Source organism: Vipera ursinii (genome assembly GCF_947247035.1).
Source record: "Vipera ursinii genome assembly, chromosome: 4".
Lineage (NCBI taxonomy): Eukaryota > Metazoa > Chordata > Lepidosauria > Squamata > Viperidae > Vipera > Vipera ursinii.
In genome coordinates this window covers 18,267,723-18,286,760 of record NC_139514.1, presented here as the reverse complement: position 1 = coordinate 18,286,760, position 19,038 = coordinate 18,267,723, and the positions used below count along the sequence as shown (strand labels likewise).

The 19,038-nt window shown below is 43.0% G+C and overlaps 1 protein-coding gene across 2 annotated transcripts; it reads left to right on the top strand.

Annotated features, from left to right (window-relative positions):
- The first annotated feature begins 2,682 nt into the window (after positions 1-2,682).
- On the top strand, positions 2,683-18,274 carry SLN (sarcolipin). 2 transcript variants are annotated; one of them, XR_014492368.1, is made up of 3 exons: positions 2,683-2,699; positions 10,798-10,905; positions 17,028-18,274. XR_014492368.1 is itself a non-coding variant. In XM_083361483.1 (2 exons), the coding sequence occupies exon 2, from the start codon at positions 17,124-17,126 to the stop codon at positions 17,217-17,219; it is 96 nt and encodes a 31-aa protein (XP_083217609.1). In that variant the 5' UTR covers positions 10,785-10,905; positions 17,028-17,123; the 3' UTR covers positions 17,220-18,274. The 2 variants fall into 2 exon arrangements, 1 of the variants encoding a protein (XP_083217609.1); XM_083361483.1 differs by lacking the exon at positions 2,683-2,699 and having other exon boundaries at positions 10,785-10,905.
- The last annotated feature ends 764 nt before the right edge of the window (positions 18,275-19,038 follow it).

Genomic DNA, 19,038 nt, shown 5'->3' with positions numbered 1-19,038 from the left:
TAAATTTATTTGCCACCTATCATACCATGGGGCTACTCTAGGCAGCTTACAATAATAAAAAGGAATGTAAACAGAACAAAAGTGAAATAGTAGAACAATAAAGTACACAACATTGGCTATAAAACACATGTACATCTGTGCCTGTGATTTTACATATGCCCCAAGTCTCTTTAAAAATTGCTCACCAGATAGTCATTTTTAACTTGACAGTAGGGAAAAATTACAAAATTCATGGGGAGTTATCACATTAATTATTTATCATAGTTAAAAGTCCAAATGCAATGTCTATAGCACAAAATGGCTTGTCTGCTATGTGGCAACAGCACAGTCTTAATCCTATGGAGCAAGGCTAGAAAATAATTCCTTCTATATATTTATATCAGTGTAAATATAAAATAAATAATACTAAATTCTGGGTTAGGGAGATAATTGAATCAGTGTACCCATGTGCGTTTGAAGGACTGTGGTTTTCTAAATGAGATAGGACAGGAAGCCAAGGTGGTGCCCGTGGACGCTGATTCCCATCAAGCTGTATATATATTCAGTATATATAGATTGATGTTATCTCTCAAATGCTATCTTCATTCTTCTTGGGAAGGTCACTCAGGTTATTTAGCTGAGCAGATGGTGGGTAACGAAACATCTGCAAGAAAACAACCAAGCTCAGAGAGCACCAAGGACTTCACAGTTCAACTCCGAGCTATAAATATTCCCGTCTATTGGTAATCAAATCTTTTTCAGCAGTCTCCCTTATCACCGTGCTTCAATCTCTATTGTATGATGCTTATCAATACAAAAAGAGAAGTCAGAGCCAGGGGCATCTATGGGGAGAGTCAAGTAAGGTAAAAGCTACACCTGTGCAAACCCATAAAACAAGGACAGGACTTCAGTTGGGTGAGTGCAGCTACCATTTTGTCTCATGTTGGAAAAAAGTTACTTTACAGGTAATTCCCGAGTTACAAGTGTTCACTTAATGCTCGTTCGAAGTTACGTGATCAGTGCTCCTTAGTGTTTATTAGTAAATCCCAAAATTACGACCACTGCAGCACCACAGCAGTTGTTTGCCCTTATGAGCAACTGCAATATTCACCCCATTCCTCTCCCCGCTCCCCACAACCGCTTCCCCCTCCCTTCCTGCCATGCCGAACTCACCTTGCAAAAACTGTCTCCTCTCTGCCGTGGTTTATTTCCCTTTGAGGGAGAGGAAAGTCAGCTTGGAAATGCTTTTTGCGCCAACAATGGAAGTTCCTGGGTGCCGTAATATAGCACAAGTTCAAACACAAATTCTCTCTGCAAAAGAGATCATGGCCCTGGAAGCTTCCATTCTCGGTGGGGGGGGGGAGGAAAAGTGTTTGCTTCTTTTGCATGCCCATGGTGCAAAGCATGGAATCGGAGTCAGCCAGGCTCAGGTACCAATGCTGTCTGTGGCCCCAGTGGGCAGCTCGCTCACATCAGCCAGGCTTAGTTTGAGGGCAGGAACAAAGCCTTAAACTGAGCGGGGAGGCATCATGGGGCCTGGTCCCTTGAACCCGCATTCAAGCTGGCAGCAGTGGCAACCACCTGAGCCACCATGATCCCCCTCCCCAGCCACCTATCACCCCGCCTGATCTAGTCCTTGCCTGGCTGGCCGGCTGACACAAATTCTCACCACTCTCCTCCTCCTCCTCCTCCTCCTCCTCCTCCTCCTCCTCCTCCTCCTCCTCCTCCTCCTCCTCCTTCTCTTCACTCAATGAGTGGCAGCGGCTTGAGTTTCTCTGCTCCGAGTGAGAGGAAATGGAGGCGCAGAGCAGGATTGGTCCCAATAAGGCCGGCGCATGCAGTGCACCTGCATCTTCTTGAAAGCAATCCTGCTCCGTGCCTCTGGTTTCTTCCTTTGGGACAGAGCGGAGAAACTCAAGCTGCTGTTGCTCAAACACTTTTTATCCAAACGCAAACCTCAGAGAGATTGGAAGGACCATGTGCCTGCAGTGGGGCACTTCAGAAATGGAAAGGAACTGCTTGAAACTCCATGTGACTCAGGTCTCTGTTCGGTTGAAAGGTGTTTGAACGGAAGGCTTGAGTTTGTCTGCTCCATCTAAGTGAAAGGAAATGGAGGCGCAGAGCAGGATTTGCTCTCAATAAGACTGACTTGCTCCGGAGGCTTGTTTTCGTCAGGAAGGGGCTTAAGAAATTAGTTTGAGCACCTATGGGGCGCTTGGAAACCAAGCATTTGCTTCATTTTCAAATGCTCCATAGGTGCTGAAACACTTTTTATCCCAAAGGAAACCTGACAGAGACTGCAAGCTCCGTATGCCTGGAACGGGGCTCTTGGGAAACAGATAAAAAGTGTTTCCAAGCGCCCCATAGGCACTCAAACTCTTTTTACAGGGATGGAGACCTGACAGAGGCTGGAAGCTCTGCGTGGTTGCCAGTGGGGCACTTGAGAAACAGAGCATTTCGCTCCGTTTCTAAGCATGCATATGCGTGCAGATGGAGCTTCCAGTTCCCCCAAAGTCTCTGTCCTGGTGATAATTGTTCCGGCAGTGGCAAAAAGAAGTTGGGGGCAGGAGCAAATACTGTAAGAGTTCAGGCTCCCATTCTCTGCAAAAGAAGATCAGTGCCTGAACTCGCGTGATATCATGGGCACCCAAGAGCTTCCATCAACTCTCCTCTCCCTAAAAGGCAGAAACCATGGCAGAGAGAAGATGGGTCATTTCAAGGTAAGTGAATCCAGCTCAGCATAGAGGGACTGGGAAGCATGAGGTATCTTAGTGGGTCGGGGAGGCCTTGGGGGTCTATTCCATCACTAGCCCCCCCCATGGCCTTCCTCACCCTTAGATACCTCATGTGCATTTAACGAGCTGTCTGTGTCTTAATGAACTAGGGAGTGATCTTGTTAGAGGTACGAGATTCACTTTACGAGTTTTCGAGTTACGAGTGGAATGGGCTGTACTGGTTTTACGAGAGGACTACCTGTACTGGTTTTAGTGATGTGATACACGTTTGATCACCAGGTAGGAGACGTTAAATGGGACTTTATTCAGTTTGATTCTGCCATGGGTAGAACTTGATCTAAGGGATATTTTTTCACAAATTACTGGGAGATAACAATGAGGCCAAGGATGTTCTCAGAAGCATCAGTACAATCAGAATGTATGCTCTGATACATTCAGTAGATACATACAAAATCCTGAGGAGATATGCAATGATTTTTAAACAATTCTCACCTGTCATTCAATAAATCTTCAGCTGGAAGTTGTGCAAAGTGCCGGTTATAACATCATAGGAACAAACCAACCACCTTTCCTTCAGATTAATTTTGCAGCATTACAAAACATACTTAAAAAGCAATAGACAACCAATGAGCACTTAATTTCAATAAATATATGTGGGCTGATTCAAGAGAGGAAAGTAGGAAGTAGAAAGCTTCCCAGAATCTCCCAATTTTCCCTTGTTCTAATAATTGTTACCCAGGCTATGTTTCTACTGACTCTGTTATTAGTATGCCTTGTCTTCATCTGAGATAAAACCCTGCAAATGGAGCCTATGAATTCTCTCAAGGTAAATACATGAGCTGCTTCTGTCCAGGTTTTAAATAGTTCGCGTGTCTTTCTCATGGCCTTCCCATACTTGTTAAATAGAAAGCAGCCTGATGAAAAGTTTCCAAAAATGTCATAGCAATAATGCCTCAGAAATGTTTCTCTGAAGGTGTTACTTGGACAATGAATATGATTCTAATGTGACAGAACAATTTATCTGCTGCAGCTGCCTTTGCTCTTCTTCCACAGTTATTCCAAAGATGCTGTGAACACTAAGTTCATAGAAACAAACAAAAAAAATGTAAACTTGGAAGGGATCTTAAAATCACCTAGTCAACCTTCAGCACTGTGCAGGAAAGAATCCATGAGAGTCCAGCCCTTTCTTAAAAACCTCAAGAAAAGGAGAATGCAGACCCTCTATACAGTGTTTGTCAACCTCAGCAACAATAAGATGTGTGGACTTCCAACTCCCAGAATTCCTCAGCCAGTATGCTAGCTGAGGGATTCTGGAAGTTGAAGTCCACACACCTCAATGGTATCTCTTTGCCCAGCATAACCTAAAAGGATTGTTGTGGGAATAACATTGCAAAAAATATTCCTAATCAGGAAAAAACTGGAAAATGCCACCTTTCCAGCTGCACAGTCTGAACTTTTTACTATGTCCCTAGTTACTAAAAGATTGTCCGCTTCATAGCATTATGAGCAATTGCATTGCAATCACATAAGATTACTAGTAAGGCTGATAAGCCGACTCGAGTATAAGCCGAGACCCCCAATTTCACCCCCAAAAACTGGAAAAAGTAGTTGACTCGAGTATAAGCCGATCCGCCGTTCTGCAAGCCTCTGCCGCCAGCAGAGGCTCGATCCGCCATTTTGCAAGCCTGAATACACAGGAATACCCTGTGTGGCCGCGGCTCTCGGGGAAGCCCTGGCTGTCAGCTTCCTCGCTCCACGCTGCCATTCGGGGCCCGCGCGTTCCCCCGGCAAATCGCGGCGCCCAGCAGGCGAGGAAACACGCCCGCTCCAGTCACCCCCCCTTCCCTCAGGAGACGCGAAGCAAGTGACCGCCCGGAGCTTACCGAGGACTTGCTTCGGTGCTTCCAGGATCGCGCGCACCTCTCCCAAGCCGCCGCCGTCCGGAGACCTGCCGAAGTTTGGGGAGGTTTGGGGAGGTGCGCGCGCACCTCCCCAAACCTCCCCAAACGTCGCCGGGTCTCCGTTCCTCCGCGCCCTGCCTGCCTGCTTCTTTCCACAGCGGAAAGAAGCAGGCAGGCAGGGCGCGGAGGAACGGACACCTGCCGACGTTTGGGGAGGTTTGGGCGCCTCCCCAAACCTCCCCAAACGTCGCCGGGTCTCCGTTCCTCTGCGCCCTGCCTGCCTGCTTCTTTCCACAGCGGAAAGAAGCAGGCAGGCAGGGCGCGGAGGAACGGACACCTGCCGACGTTTGGGGAGGTTTGGGCGCCTCCCCAAACCTCCCCAAACGTCGCCGGGTCTCCGTTCCTCCGCGCCCTGCCTGCCTGCTTCTTTCCACAGCGGAAAGAAGCAGGCAGGCAGGACGCGGAGGAACGGACACCTGCCGATGTTTGGGGAGGTTTGGGCGCCTCCCCAAACCTCCCCAAACGTCGCCGGGTCTCCGTTCCTCCGCGCCCTGCCTGCCTGCTTCTTTCCACAGCGGAAAGAAGCAGGCAGGCAGGGTGCGGAGGAACGGACACCTGCCGACGTTTGGGGAGGTTTGGGCGCCTCCCCAAACCTCCCCAAACGTCGCGGGGTCTCCGTTCCTCTGCGCCCTGCCTGCCTGCTTCTTTCCGCTGTGGAAAGAAGCAGGCAGGCAGGGCGCAGAGGAACGGAGACCCGGCGACGTTTGGGAAGGCGCCCAAACCTCCCCAAACGTCGGCAGGTCTGCGCGGAGGAACGGAGACCTGCCGACGTTTGGGGAGGTTTGGGGAGGCGCCCAAACCTCCCCAAACGTCGGCAGGTCTGCGCGGAGGAACGGAGACCTGGGGAGGTTTGGGGAGGCGCCCAAACCTCCCCAAACGTCGGCAGGTCTGCGCAGAGGAACGGAGACCTGGGGAGGTTTGGGGAGGTGCCCAAACCTCCCCAAACGTCGGCAGGTCTGCGCGGAGGAACGGAGACCTGGGGAGGTTTGGGGAGGCGCCCAAACCTCCCCAAACGTCGGCAGGAGGAACGGAGACCTGCCGACGATTGGGGAGGTTTGGGGAGGCGCCCAAACCTCCCCAAACGTCGGCAGGTCTGCGCGGAGGAACGGAGACCTGGGGAGGTTTGGGGAGGCGCCCAAACCTCCCCAAACGTCGGCAGGTCTGCGCGGAGGAACGGAGACCTGGGGAGGTTTGGGGAGGCGCCCAAACCTCCCCAAACGTCGGCAGGAGGAACGGAGACCTGCCGACATTTGGGGAGGCGCCCAAACCTCCCCAAACGTCGGCAGGTCTGCGCGGAGGAACGGAGACCTGGGGAGGTTTGGGGAGGCGCCCAAACCTCCCCAAACGTCGGCAGGAGGAACGGAGACCTGCCGACGTTTGGGGAGGTTTGGGGAGGCGCCCAAACCTCCCCAAACGTCGGCAGGTCTGCGCGGAGGAACGGAGACCTGGGGAGGTTTGGGGAGGCGCCCAAACCTCCCCAAATGTCGGCAGGAGGAACGGAGACCTGCCGATATTTGGGGAGGTTTGGGGAGGCGCCCAAACCTCCCCAAACGTCGGCAGGTCTGCACGGAGGAACGGAGACCTGGGGAGGTTTGGGGAGGCGCCCAAACCTCCCCAAACGTCGGCAGGAGGAACGGAGACCTGCCGACGTTTGGGGAGGTTTGGGGAGGCGCCCAAACCTCCCCAAACGTCGGCAGGTCTCCGTTCCTCCGTGCCCTGCCTGCCTGCTTCTTTCCGCTGCGGAAAGAAGCAGGCAGGCAGGGCGCGGAGGAACGGAGACAGGTCTCGGACGGCGGTGGCTTGGGAGAGGTGCGCGCGATCCCGGAAGCACCAAAGCCTCGGCCGCGCACAAGTCCTCGGTAAGTTTTTTGTTGACTGGAGTATAAGCCGAAGTGGAATTTTTCAGCCCAAAAAGTGGGCTGAAAAATTCGGCTTATACTCAAGTATATACGGTATATATATATATATATATATATATATATGTGTGTGTGTGTGTGTGTGTGTGTGTGTGTGTGTGTGTGTGTGTGTATACAATTAATTTTACTATACACTATTTTTTTCAACTAGCATTAAATGATGCAGACTTCATGTATTACATTATATAAAGGAATTAATAAAATGGATATCAATAATTCCCTTTGAAACTAAACTTCTGCAGAGTGAGATGGGCAGCATCTTAACAAATAAAAAACAAATACTGTAAATAGAATCTTGCTTTTTCTTCTGCACGTCTCTTCTTTCTCAACCAAGAAAATTTGCTAACTAGGGTAAGATGAAGAAGAACAGGTGGCAGGAAAGTGAGGAGTTAGCATCAGCCTCCCCATTCACACATTAATTTAATTTAATTTAATAATTTAATTTAATATTTGCATTTGTATACCGCCCTTTCCCTGAGGACTCAGGGCGGTTTACAGGGAATTAAAATCGAAACATACAAAAGTTAAAACCAATTAAAAAAGCATTAAATTCACCCTGTAGATTAAAACCCCAATTAAAATTTTCTCCTCAGCCTGGGCCCGAGAGCTCAAAGAGCCAGGTCTTCAGGCCCCGGCGGAATGATCGGAGGTCGGGAGCAGTCCTCAGCTCTACCGGCAGCTGGTTCCAGAGGGCAGGCGCTCCCACTGAGAAGGCCCTATCCCTGGGTGTCACCCGCCGGCAATCTCTCACCGGCGGAACCCTGAGCAGACCCTCCCTGTGGGAGCGCACTGGGCGAAGGGCGTTAATTAAACCACACCCTCATGCCATGCTGGACATAGTGGATCATGGGGCAATTCCTCATTCGCATATAGCAACAGCAATGGCATTGAGGCTTATATACAGCCCCATAGCATTTTATAGCACTCTCTTGTTTGTTTACAATGAAGAAGCATTATTTGCTTATTGCCCCTAACAATCTGGGTCCTTCTTTTACTGACTTTGGAAGGATGAAAGACTGAGTCAGCCTTGACCCTTGTCAGGATTGAACTCCAGGCTGTGGACAGTTAGCCCACAATACTGCATTATAAGCACTGCACCACCAGGGCTCCCATACAAACCTTCTAGCATTTATAATATTACCTAGTTGGGTAATGAAATGTCTGCAAGAAAACAACCAAGCTCAGAGAACATCAAGGACCCAAAACTAATTAACTTTGGCACTGAAACACAGGATAAAATAATCTTGTTGCATACATTGATGACCTTTCAGTTATATTTATCTTTAATATTTTTGTTCTTCTTCTAGGCTTGCCGTTAATGCTTAGTTGGCCAGAGTGGGAATTAGATGCCCTATTGTCTTGATTTAACATGGCTCTCCTTCAATGTGTATTTTCATTTCATCTTATGCAAGCTTTCTCTCTATCCAACATTGATTTAGTATTTCTGGCAGGTTTTTATCTCTCAGCACAACACACCTCAGAACTGTTGCCAACAGAATTTAGAATAGCCACCTGCTCTTTTTTTGGATGAAGGATCAAAAGATATCCGTATGGTATGAGATTTAGCAAATAGGGTGGCTGTTTCAAATACTTGTGTAATAGCAACAGTAATTAATACATCCCATATTTCAAAGAGCTCAGATACTTTCTTAGCATTATTAAGTTGTTATCAAAGTAATGGATGAAACCATTCCATTTGAAATTGGTTTGAAACCCCCCCCCCAGGCTTTGAAAATTCCATTTTGCACTTTACAGGATTTTTCTGAGGCACATTTTTGACATTTCAATTCAGTTTCTACATAATTCCCAATTCCAGAAGAGAATATTTTTTATATACAGTCATCCAATTTTATTTGCCTTCCCTGGGAAGACTAATATGTAGGCATGTCCATATGGGAAAAAGGAGTAGAATGCAGAGTTCTAGTCTTCTCTATTAAACAACTTTCTGCAACATCATTCTTTACATTCTACATTCTTTATGTTCTACAGAGCACTGAGGAAATGGCAGCCAGTATACACATGGATTCCTCTACAGCAGACATGTCAAACACAAGGCCCGGGGGCCAGATCCGGCCCGTGAAGTGGTTTCATGTGGCCTGCGAAGCCATCCTGAAAACAGTGAGGGAATGGCCCCCACTTCCTTGGCCCTGGCCCAGAGACCCTCCTTCTGCCAGAGACCCTCAGATCTGTCCCACTCCTGCCCAGGCCCCCCATAGGCACCCTTGATGTGAACGATGTAGAGCTGGCCACGCCCACCCAGTAGGCCATAAGCACTCTAGCCACGCCCACCCAGTAGGCCACACCCACCCGGGCCATACCCACCCGGGCCCCTGAGGGCAACGGCAATGCTGATGCAGCCCTCAATGAAATTGAGTTTGACACCCCTGCTCTACAGAATGGAAACTTCATTGACACAGAGCTACTAGTCAAGTGGAAGAACATGTTTCTGGTTTCACCAAAGATGCAGAGATGAGAACCAGCTAGGAAAGTGACATTGGTGTGGAATAAAAAGGTGCCAGATATATTCTAAGACAGTATCCATATTAGCTGGAAGAGAGGTTATCCAGCACATTCTGTCTTAACCATGTTGATACTCAATGACAAAATGTGCATCATGTCATGATGTGAATGCTACTCCTTTGAGTGTTGCAACATTGGATGCAAGTATCGAAGAGGTGTACAGTAATTTGAGTAGCAATGACATGATACACATTTTTCCACATTCCTACCCCCATGTGGATGCTTGCTGGAATAGCCACCCAACAAGCTCCTTGCACTTATTTTGGCATCCTGCAGAGCCCCCTCTGATTCAGAAGACAAAAGTTAGTGCCTCCTCTTTTGGTATACAGTCTAACTGTAATAAACATGTAATACATAATGCCCCCCCCAAAAAAAAAGACCCACAAAAAAACCCCAATACCACCTTCCAGGAAGGATAGCAGAAAATCTGGGCCCAACCACATCAGGACTTGGTCCTTCTCAGTTTACTTCATTTCTCCAATTCCTTACACCAAAGTAGCTGTCGGAATTTTTAAAGTTACTCTTTCAGGATTTCACACCATTTTCAGTAAGTGGTCTAACTGTAAAGTCCTTTCTAAGCTTGATTGCTTTCTTGCAGATGTTTCATTATCCAACTCAGTAACGTCATCAGTGCTCAATGGCCTAACTCTATAAGACAGATTTGATAGCCATCATCTTTTTTATGAACAGTCTCTTGAAAACCCCTTTCTTCTGCATGGAACTCTGCACATATTGGTAGCCAGAGAGGTCCATGAGAAGTTCCATTGTACTTGATGTGCAATGTTGTCAGCTTTCAAATGTGAAAAAGGAACGTTCATGTTAAATTAAAAACAGAAGCACCATTTTCTTGTCTTTCTGCTTGTACAAATACTATGAGATGGCTTACAACAGTGAAACAAAATACTAAACATAAACTCAATACAGATAAAATCAATTAAGAATTTAAAGCTTGCCAAAATTGCTAAAGGGATCCCACCAGGAGTCTTGTTATTAGGAATTTAACACCAAAGGCACTATATTTATGAATGAATTTATATTCCAATAAACTTCTTGAGAAAATGAATTAGGAGATGAAAGCATAGGGTAAACTTATGAATAAGTAAGTCCATATGACTGTCAAAATTGGAATCTCTTGGTCTTCAGTTTATAACACTTTAGCTAGTTACTTCATCTTGTAATACAAAGAAGGGTTTGGCACCTGCTGTTGTTTCTATCTTGGACTCAACCTATAGGAATATGAGAAGCAAAGAGATTACTCTAATAAGAATGTGGGACAGGACTGGAACAGGTGGCTGTGCTTGTCAAATAATTTGCACAGAACCTGGAATTTGGAAGCTCATTTGTCAAAAGATTAAGACTTCTTGAGCCTAAATAACATTGAGAATTCCAGGCAATTACTTGCCTTTCTTTCTCTTTGCATTGCAGACCACTATATAGCGTATATTTAGAAGCAGAATCAACTTTCTGAAAAATATATATAGAACTCTCCTCCCTGATTCAGAATTCTTGGGCATTCTTATAGCCAATTCAGATCAGGATCTGAAGATATGTAAATCTAAACATATTCTTGCCTCCCTACTCACAATACCTAAATAACCTCAACTGAATTCTGCTCATCGGCTTAACCCCACTTAAATAGGAAGCCTGTGACATCATGCTTCTGTTGCCAATGCTCTCCTCCCTCAGACTACTTTAGTTCCAGCAGAAGAATTCTCGCCCAGACAGCACTGGACGATGAGAAGAAGCTGAGAAACTCCGGTCATCACACTCTGGGGCTCCGTCCACCTTCTCCAGGTAGAGCAACAGATGCATTTGAGATGCGTAGATCTTATTTCTTCTTCAAAAAAAGAAAAAAGAAAACTAACATTCCAAAGCGGGAAAAAGCTGAGGTTTAAAGTTATAGCAACTTCTAACTTTTCCATTGTTTTTGTGTAGCCAGAAACCTTTTAATGATGTCTAGTATTGACTTGCTTTGCTTCTTATTGTGGTACCGTTACTAATTGTTGGACATAATGCTTGATAATAAGGACACAGGATTATCCTTATGTACATGTTTGGAATGGGGGTTCAGGGAAGCTGAATCGATCAGGGACAGGGTCACTAGAATTCTAATATTGCAGGGCTGTGCGGATTTACCTTTCACAGAATTAGCTTAACATAGAAGCTGAATAATAACCCGCATGTCCTAAGGAACCTGAATGCAATCTCAGCTTGTTGGTGAACCAGTTCAGGAGCTTTAGGCAAGCTACCATTTCTCAAACCAAGACTTTGATAGAACAGAGAACATTAGTTAGCGTTATATCGATGAAGATCCTCAGACATCCAGGTAGAGTTAGAGGGAAACCAACTAACTTGCTCAGACTGAAGAAGCTACTTCGATGAGCAGTGAAAAGTTTCAAACCAACAAGAAAAGAAGTCCAGTTGCCACAACTCAACTTTCAAACATTAGTTAGTGATGTCCCTTGTAAGAATCTCAAACATTACTATGGAAATTAGACCTTGCAAATGTTTATTGTGTTTACAGCTTTGCGCTTTGTTATATTGCTCCCCACTTAATAGTACTAACGTAAAAATCCTATTATAACATTTTGTCACGTTAACCTATACCTGGGAGATACCCTCTTTGTGTATCCTTTCCTGGATACATGGATCAGTCCCTGTGAAATCAGGGTAGGGATTCTGCGGAACTTAGTCTCATTTATGGATAATGTAGAAAGTTTGAAAATTACATAAATCAAGCTCAAGACCACCAAACAAAATGAAAGCATTTGATGCTCAGATCATTTTGCAAGATGTAGCCTGTAGCCTCTTAATATTCTTTAATTCCCAAAATGAATGGACTAAACTAGTATTAGGGCAAGAAAGTATGGAAAAAAGAATTGCAGAATATCTAACAAGTTTCTCTTAAACCTGTTTTTCTGAATGTGGCACTAAGAATTCCTTGCTTCCTGCAGATATAGAGCTATAGTCCTGCACGCAAAAAACAAATACAATACATAAATATAATATATAATATAATACATAAATGCAAAAAATAATAAATAACTTGTGGTCTTCAAACATCAGAAAAACTCCAGGTCAGGAATGCTATTTACAGGGTATTAATCAGGGAGAATAAAAATGGTTAGTGAATCTTGAATAATAGCTATACTATTTTTGAGAATTGTTCTTTTATCTGTCTTTATATGGCCTAGAGCATATCTCAAAATGAACAAAGGAGAGGGAGAGAGAAAGAATATAAAATTCTTTTTTAACTACATGAAAGATTGCAACTTTTCCAAACAATGGCCACTGACAGTTCTTTCCAAGATAGATTTCTAACCCAAATTTATGAAGAGAAACAAAAGAGAGTATGCAATCACTGCACTAATTTACATCCAATCAAGAAATCTATATGAACGATGGCATGAAATTTAATGCTGTCTATTTTGCCTTGATTAAAGTCCTTTGCAGACACAGCTATGCATATCAAATATTCACTGTCCTATATACCTAAAAGGCTTAGTAATATGTGCTGTAAATTTGGACAAAAAAATATAAAAGGCAAGGTTACAATTCGATCATCTAGCATTTAACTCTACCTTAAAACAAAACTGACATGTAATAAGATGATAAAATCAGCACTTATAGGATATCTGTAGGAGAACCAACAAGGATCCTCTAATTTAAAGACGATCTTGTTGCAACACTGCTGGCTTTTTCTAACATTAATTTCTATATTAACTGAGCGGATCTCTTTAGACCAAGATGAGACCAAGATGCTTGGAAAAACCCCAATATGCATGGAATTCTCTTACATCAGGAGGGTGGTGGGATTATTATCCATTTCATTCTTTATTCTATGAGGGGGTCACAACAGCAATTTGATCAAAGTAGGGAAGGATCAGAATTACTGTTTCTTTTTTTCATTTGGGACTTATTTTTATATTTTGGCTCATGTCAACAGTGCAGTGGGTGGAGGCATCGTCTTTGAAGACCATTTTTCCTCCCCAGTTGTCCTTCCTTAGGAAGGAAGGGAGGGAAGGAGGGAGGGAGGGAGGGAGGAAGGAAGGGAGGGAGGAAGGGAGGGAGAGAGGGAGGGAGGGAGGGAGGAAGGGAGGGAGAAAGGAAGGGAGGGAGGGAGGGAGGAAGGGAGGGAGGGAGGGAGAAAGTCCTGGCTATACCTAGCAAGACCTAGCCCAGGAGTCCTAGCCATGACATTGCCAATGTTCTGAAAGTTGTAGTTCTGACTCCTTTGGAGGATATCACATAGGGGAAGATGGCTTTAAGATTTCAGGTGCAGGACCTTCACAGCTTTGACACTTATTCTAAGAAATTAACTTGAGATATGTAAATCTCCAGTTGAACTGCCGCAGCATCTGCATGTACATTTGTGGTCAAGATTATTAGTCATAAATCCAAACCTAGATTTATACTGTTGCTAAGAAAAATGACTTTGGGAAGAAAATCTTTTTTTGTCTTATGAAATGCCTGTTTATCACCTTGTAGGCTTTTAAAAGTAGTGCTATGTTTGCTTAAGAATAAGTTACATTTAAGTGCAATGAGACTTATTCTTAGGCAAGTGAGTATTAGGTTGCAGCCTAATATTTCCAGTAGATACTTAAACATGCTTGCTCAAAAATAAGGTCCTTTGAATTCAAGCAGTTATGAACTGTAGTCTTATTAGAAACATCCTGTTAGTTTCCTTGGAGGGGACCTTCAATAATATATGCTCTCATCCTCTCCAATTTAATTAATTGGAGTGTCTGCAACTTCCACATTTGAAGAGAAAAAAATGGCCAGATCTCAGTAAATCTTAAATCTCATGAGAGTTTTGCATTCCCATGTAGCTGTTGTGATGCACTGAAATCACATGTAATTTTGGTGTACTCAAGAGTTCACATGAGATTGAGATTGATCGGGAAGGAGGAAAAGGATGATGCAATAGTTAAGACTTCTGTGCAGAAGTAAGATCCCCCTTCTACAAAACCATGCATTGTTTTATTATAAAGCTTATTTGGCTAAATGGAAGAAAGGCTACTATATTTTCAAATATAGTTGCCCCACAGTTTGGTGATGGATTATATTTTCATTTTGCATGGACCTCGCACTAATACAGGATTCACATCCTTGAAAAAAACTGGCCTTACAGAAAGGTGATGAAGGAAAGAAATGTTTATCTTCAGATTCCTCTCTCCTCTCTTACAATAAAGAATAAAATTCAGTCAATAACTGCTCAGTGTCTCTAGGTGCTCAGCTTTAGTATCCTTATTGTCAATATCTTTATCTGAATTACTGTTTTTGATTGCTGTTTTGTGTTCGGTTATGCTTGTGTATTGGTTTTATTATATTCTATTTGTGTGCATAGCTTTATTTGGATTTTTCCCCCCTCCACTGCCCTGGAGTCCTCTAGATAAAGGGTGACTAAGAAATATTTTTAATTACTCCAGTGCAAACCATTTATAGCCCTGAACATGCATACAGATGGATTAAATGTCTAGGTAATTTCATCTTGGCAGTCTCTATGCAGGGTTCATTTGTTCAAATCAGATCCTATCACAATACATTTGATACAATGACCTTTTTAATCACCCTGTTTATCACAGGAAATCTGAGAGTCTAAATCCATTAATACAATGGGCAACAGGTTGGAGATGGTAGGTCCAAATATAGAGAGAGATACTCGCAACTTTCTGCCATGTGTCAGAATTAACATAATAACAGAATGACAGAGTTGGAAGGGACCTTGGAGGTCTTCTAGTTCAACCCTCTGCTCAGACAGGAAACCCTATGGTATTCCAGACAAATGGTTGTCTAATCTCTTTGGCACACTTATAATTTCTGGAGTCAAGTCGTTCCACTGTTAATTGTTCTAACTGTCTGGAAATTTCTCCTTAGTTCTAGGTTGGTTCTCTCCTTGATTAATTTCCATCCATTGCTTCTTGTCCTGCCTTCAGGTGCTTTGGAGAATAGGCTGGCCCCCTCTTCTTTGTGCTGTCTTCTCTATTTTCCAAAATGTTTCAGGAAAAATTGCAATTATTGCCCAGATGAATAGACAGTAACACTTTGCTACCATATCAACGAAGTATTTAAAGGAGATACATTGTGGATCTTAAGTATATTAAACTTTCGAGTTACAGTATCAATCCCATTACCTGAAAAATCACTGTCTTTTCATTTGACAAATATTTACATGCAGTTGGAATCCATTTTGTTCTTTAAAAAAATCAAAATTGAGGAAATATGTGGCATGGGATTATAACATGCCTTGTCATCTTTCTAATCTCAAGGAAGAGGCAGGACAAGTTTTCATGCCTTCTATATGGTTCACTTGATTTCTTATTTGAAATTTCAACAATTTGATGTAATGTCATTCCTTTCAAAAACACTTCAGTAGTGCAATAAGATAATATGAAATGAGACTGACATCCATGTTGTTTTCTTGGCAACAATACAGAAATGATTTTCAAACACTCAGTCTATTAGATTTTCTGCTGGTCTCTCATTCATTAGATTTGGCATTGCCTTGCTGTTTGAAGTTAGCCAAGGTCAATTAGGTATTTCAATTTAATTATGTTTTTATGAAATTTTTCAAAAAAAGGAGAAAAGAGACAAGTAAGAAAAGTTAAACACTAAACAAATAGAGAATTTACAGGTATCATGCTTATTAGGTACCCAATTTCATAGGTTTAAAGAAATATACTGCATTGCAAAAATTGCACATAATTATTAAAAGAGCCTTGGTGGAGCAGTGGGCTAATGCCTCCTTAAGTAACACCAGCTGCCTGCAATTAGTGCAGGTTCGCATCCCACCAGGCTCAAGGTTGACTCAGCCTTCCATCCTTCCGAGGTAGGTAAAATGAGGACCCAGATTGTTGGGGGCAATAAGCTGACTTTGTAATAATGCCACTTGGGGTGGGGCCGAAAGACCTAATAAGCAGGCATATACATAGAATGAAGGCTATTGCTAAGCACATTGATTTGTGCTTTAGATTGTAAGCCGCCCTGAGTCTTTGGAGAAGGGCGGGATATAAATTAAATAAATAAATAAATAAATAAATATAAATTAAATTAAATTAATAATAATAATAATATAAAAATATACCCAAATTTCAATGATCTTCTTCCAAGCAGGATTCAATTGGAAAGTGGACATGTCCACATCTCAATAGGAATCACATTAAAGGTAAACTAGTTCTAGTATTTGCTTGTTGAGAACCAGTTTCATGCAGTAGTTAGGGCACCCAGCTAAACCTGGAGACTGTGAGTTCTAGTCCCATTTTAGGGACAAAGCCAGCACAGTAATTTGGGCCAGTCACTCTCTCAGCCCTAAGAACAAGGAAATGACAAACTACTTCTGAAATCTTGCCAAGGAAACTGCTGTTACTTATCCAGGCAGTCGCCAAGAGCCAACAATGACTTGAAGGCATGCACACACAGATACACAGATACACAGACACACATACATTCTAGCTTTTGGATAAGCAAGGCATTAACCATAATATACTTACACTTTTGAAATGGCTGATCTCAAAATGCATGGAAGGAAGCCTGTACTTCCCTTTTGTTTTAATGTTGACAAGCATGTAGGCACCAGTAACTTTCCCACAAAATACAATATGTTTACAAAACCATCATCATCATCATCATCATCATCATCATCATCATCATCATAGCAAATCTAAATAGCATTCTCATGAAGGACCTCTTTCTTGGGGCAGTTGGGTGATGTTGACAAGAAGGCTTGGGGCTTGATAGAAACTGAAGAAGGTGATAAGCTGTTAGAGATATCTTCTGCCTTTTTTAATATCTGTTGCTTGCACAAAGGTTAGCAATAGAAATAATATTTACTTATGCTAGTTGTGTTATAAATAGGCCTGGAAAATGCTTGTGATCCTCACACATCTAGTTTTGTTGGGATCTTTCTTGTTCTTTAGGTGAGGACAAGGTCGACCACAAGGACAATTGAAACAGGAGCTTCCACGTCCTATTCATCCCACAAAGTTTCTCCTTTCCGTTGATTCCTCCTGACCATGGATAGATCCGCTCAAGAGCTTTTCCTCAACTTTATGATAGTCCTGATAACAGTACTCCTCATGTGGCTTCTGGTGAAGTCTTATCAAGACTGAAAGACTCATATTCCTGGAATCATGGAAGGATCTGCTTCTGGTGAAGGATAAGAATGCTGTTCCTCAGAAGTGCTTCTCTGTGTGCTCCAAGTTTTAATGTAGAAAAAATGTAATGCATTTTTTTAAAAAAATCAAAATACCTCATTTATATGTATCTAACAATTCAAATGGATCTAATAAGGTGTACGTTAATTTCTCTTCAAAGCATGGCTTAAGATCCGTGATGGTGCAGTGGTTAGAATGTAGTATAGCAGGCTACTACTGCTGACTGCCAGCTGCCAGCAATTTGGCAGTTCGAGTCTCACTGGCTAAAACTTGACTCAGCCTTCTGTCCTTCTGAGGTCAGTAAATGAGGACCCAGATTGTTGGGGGCAGTGTACTGACTCTGTAAACTGCTTAGAGAGGGCTGTAAAGCATTGTGAAGGGGTATATAAGTCTAAGTGCTATTGCTATTGCTATAAACACTCTTTTTCTTTTTGTAAATGACAGTTATCATGATAGTAGCTACAAACATGACAAACCCATTAATACATCAGCTTATTGTGACTTAGACACTCATGAAGTCTTCATTATTTCAGTTTTATGTAATCAACTAATGGAAATATGCTGCTCTACCATTGTTATCATCTGGATAAATAATAACATTTGATGCACTTCCTGTTCTTTTTAATTGTCTTCTTGATGTTGCAAGCCTTTTCTTACAGGATAACAGAATGTTATTGTATTGCAAGAACACTAAACTCAGATCTTTAATATTGTTGTATGCATTCTAATTCAGCAGTATATAAAAGTAGGAATTGGGCAAAACAACAATTTTACTGAAACACCTGGATCAGGAATGGGCCAAGATACAGAGTTTTGATAGGACAACAGGTTGAAACATGAATCTTCATTGCCTGGAGGTACCATGAATCCATGGCCTTCAACCATACAGATCCTTTATCAGTGAGCTATGTCACTTTCCCCACAAACATAAACATAAAAATCTTGCATTTCTGGAGTTCCAGAATAGAATCTGGACAAGGATCTTACAAAGGCAGAAGAAGGGTATTAGATTAAATTCCCTGTAGACCTTTTTCTAGACTACACTAGAAATAGTCTGCTCATTTCTCCTGTTGTACCGAAATGGACTTCATCTTTTAAAACCCTGTTTAATGAAACTTAAAACAAATACGATGAGTACTATTAATCCTCAAATCCTCACCGTTTTCTTGCTTTTGTCACATTGGATACTGTAGTTTTTAAGTCTTGAGGGGTCTCATTCAAAGCTTTCAGGGCTGGTCTTAGGGCTGTCCAAATGCAGGTCACTAAATCAAACTTCCGCCCCTACTGTTAGAGGACCCATTGCATCAGATCTTCTTGCACCCTCTCAGGCTTCTTGTTGCATATATATTGCCAAGCATTAATGCATACCACACCTTCCATTCCAGTAAGGTAACCTTAGAAGCTGGTCAATGAAATTGACTTATGCTGAAATAAATATTATACATAGCTTTGACATTTAGCATCTTCAGTCAAAAGAAGCACCAACTGTTTCACTAATTTGTACATTTCTATTCCACTTCATGGCTAGAAACACCAAACAAAGAACACGTAATCTGTATTTTTTAAAAAGCTGTGAATTTCCTGCCATTGGATACATAGGCATCTCAGTTTTATATACCATGCCTCTCCTGGTATCCTACTTGAGTATGTGTGTCATCACATATTCTCAGATCTCCACCCCAGTTTAAAAATATCCCCTCCCCCTTGGGAATATACATATGAAACCAATGCTTTAGAGCTTCAACAGCTGTTGGGCCAAATTTCTCCCCTTTGC

What these genes read in the sequence shown, in the direction of transcription:
- SLN (XM_083361483.1), top strand. Translation starts at nt 17,124, where the DNA reads ATGGATAGATCCGCTCAAGAGCTTTTCCTCAACTTTATGATAGTCCTG.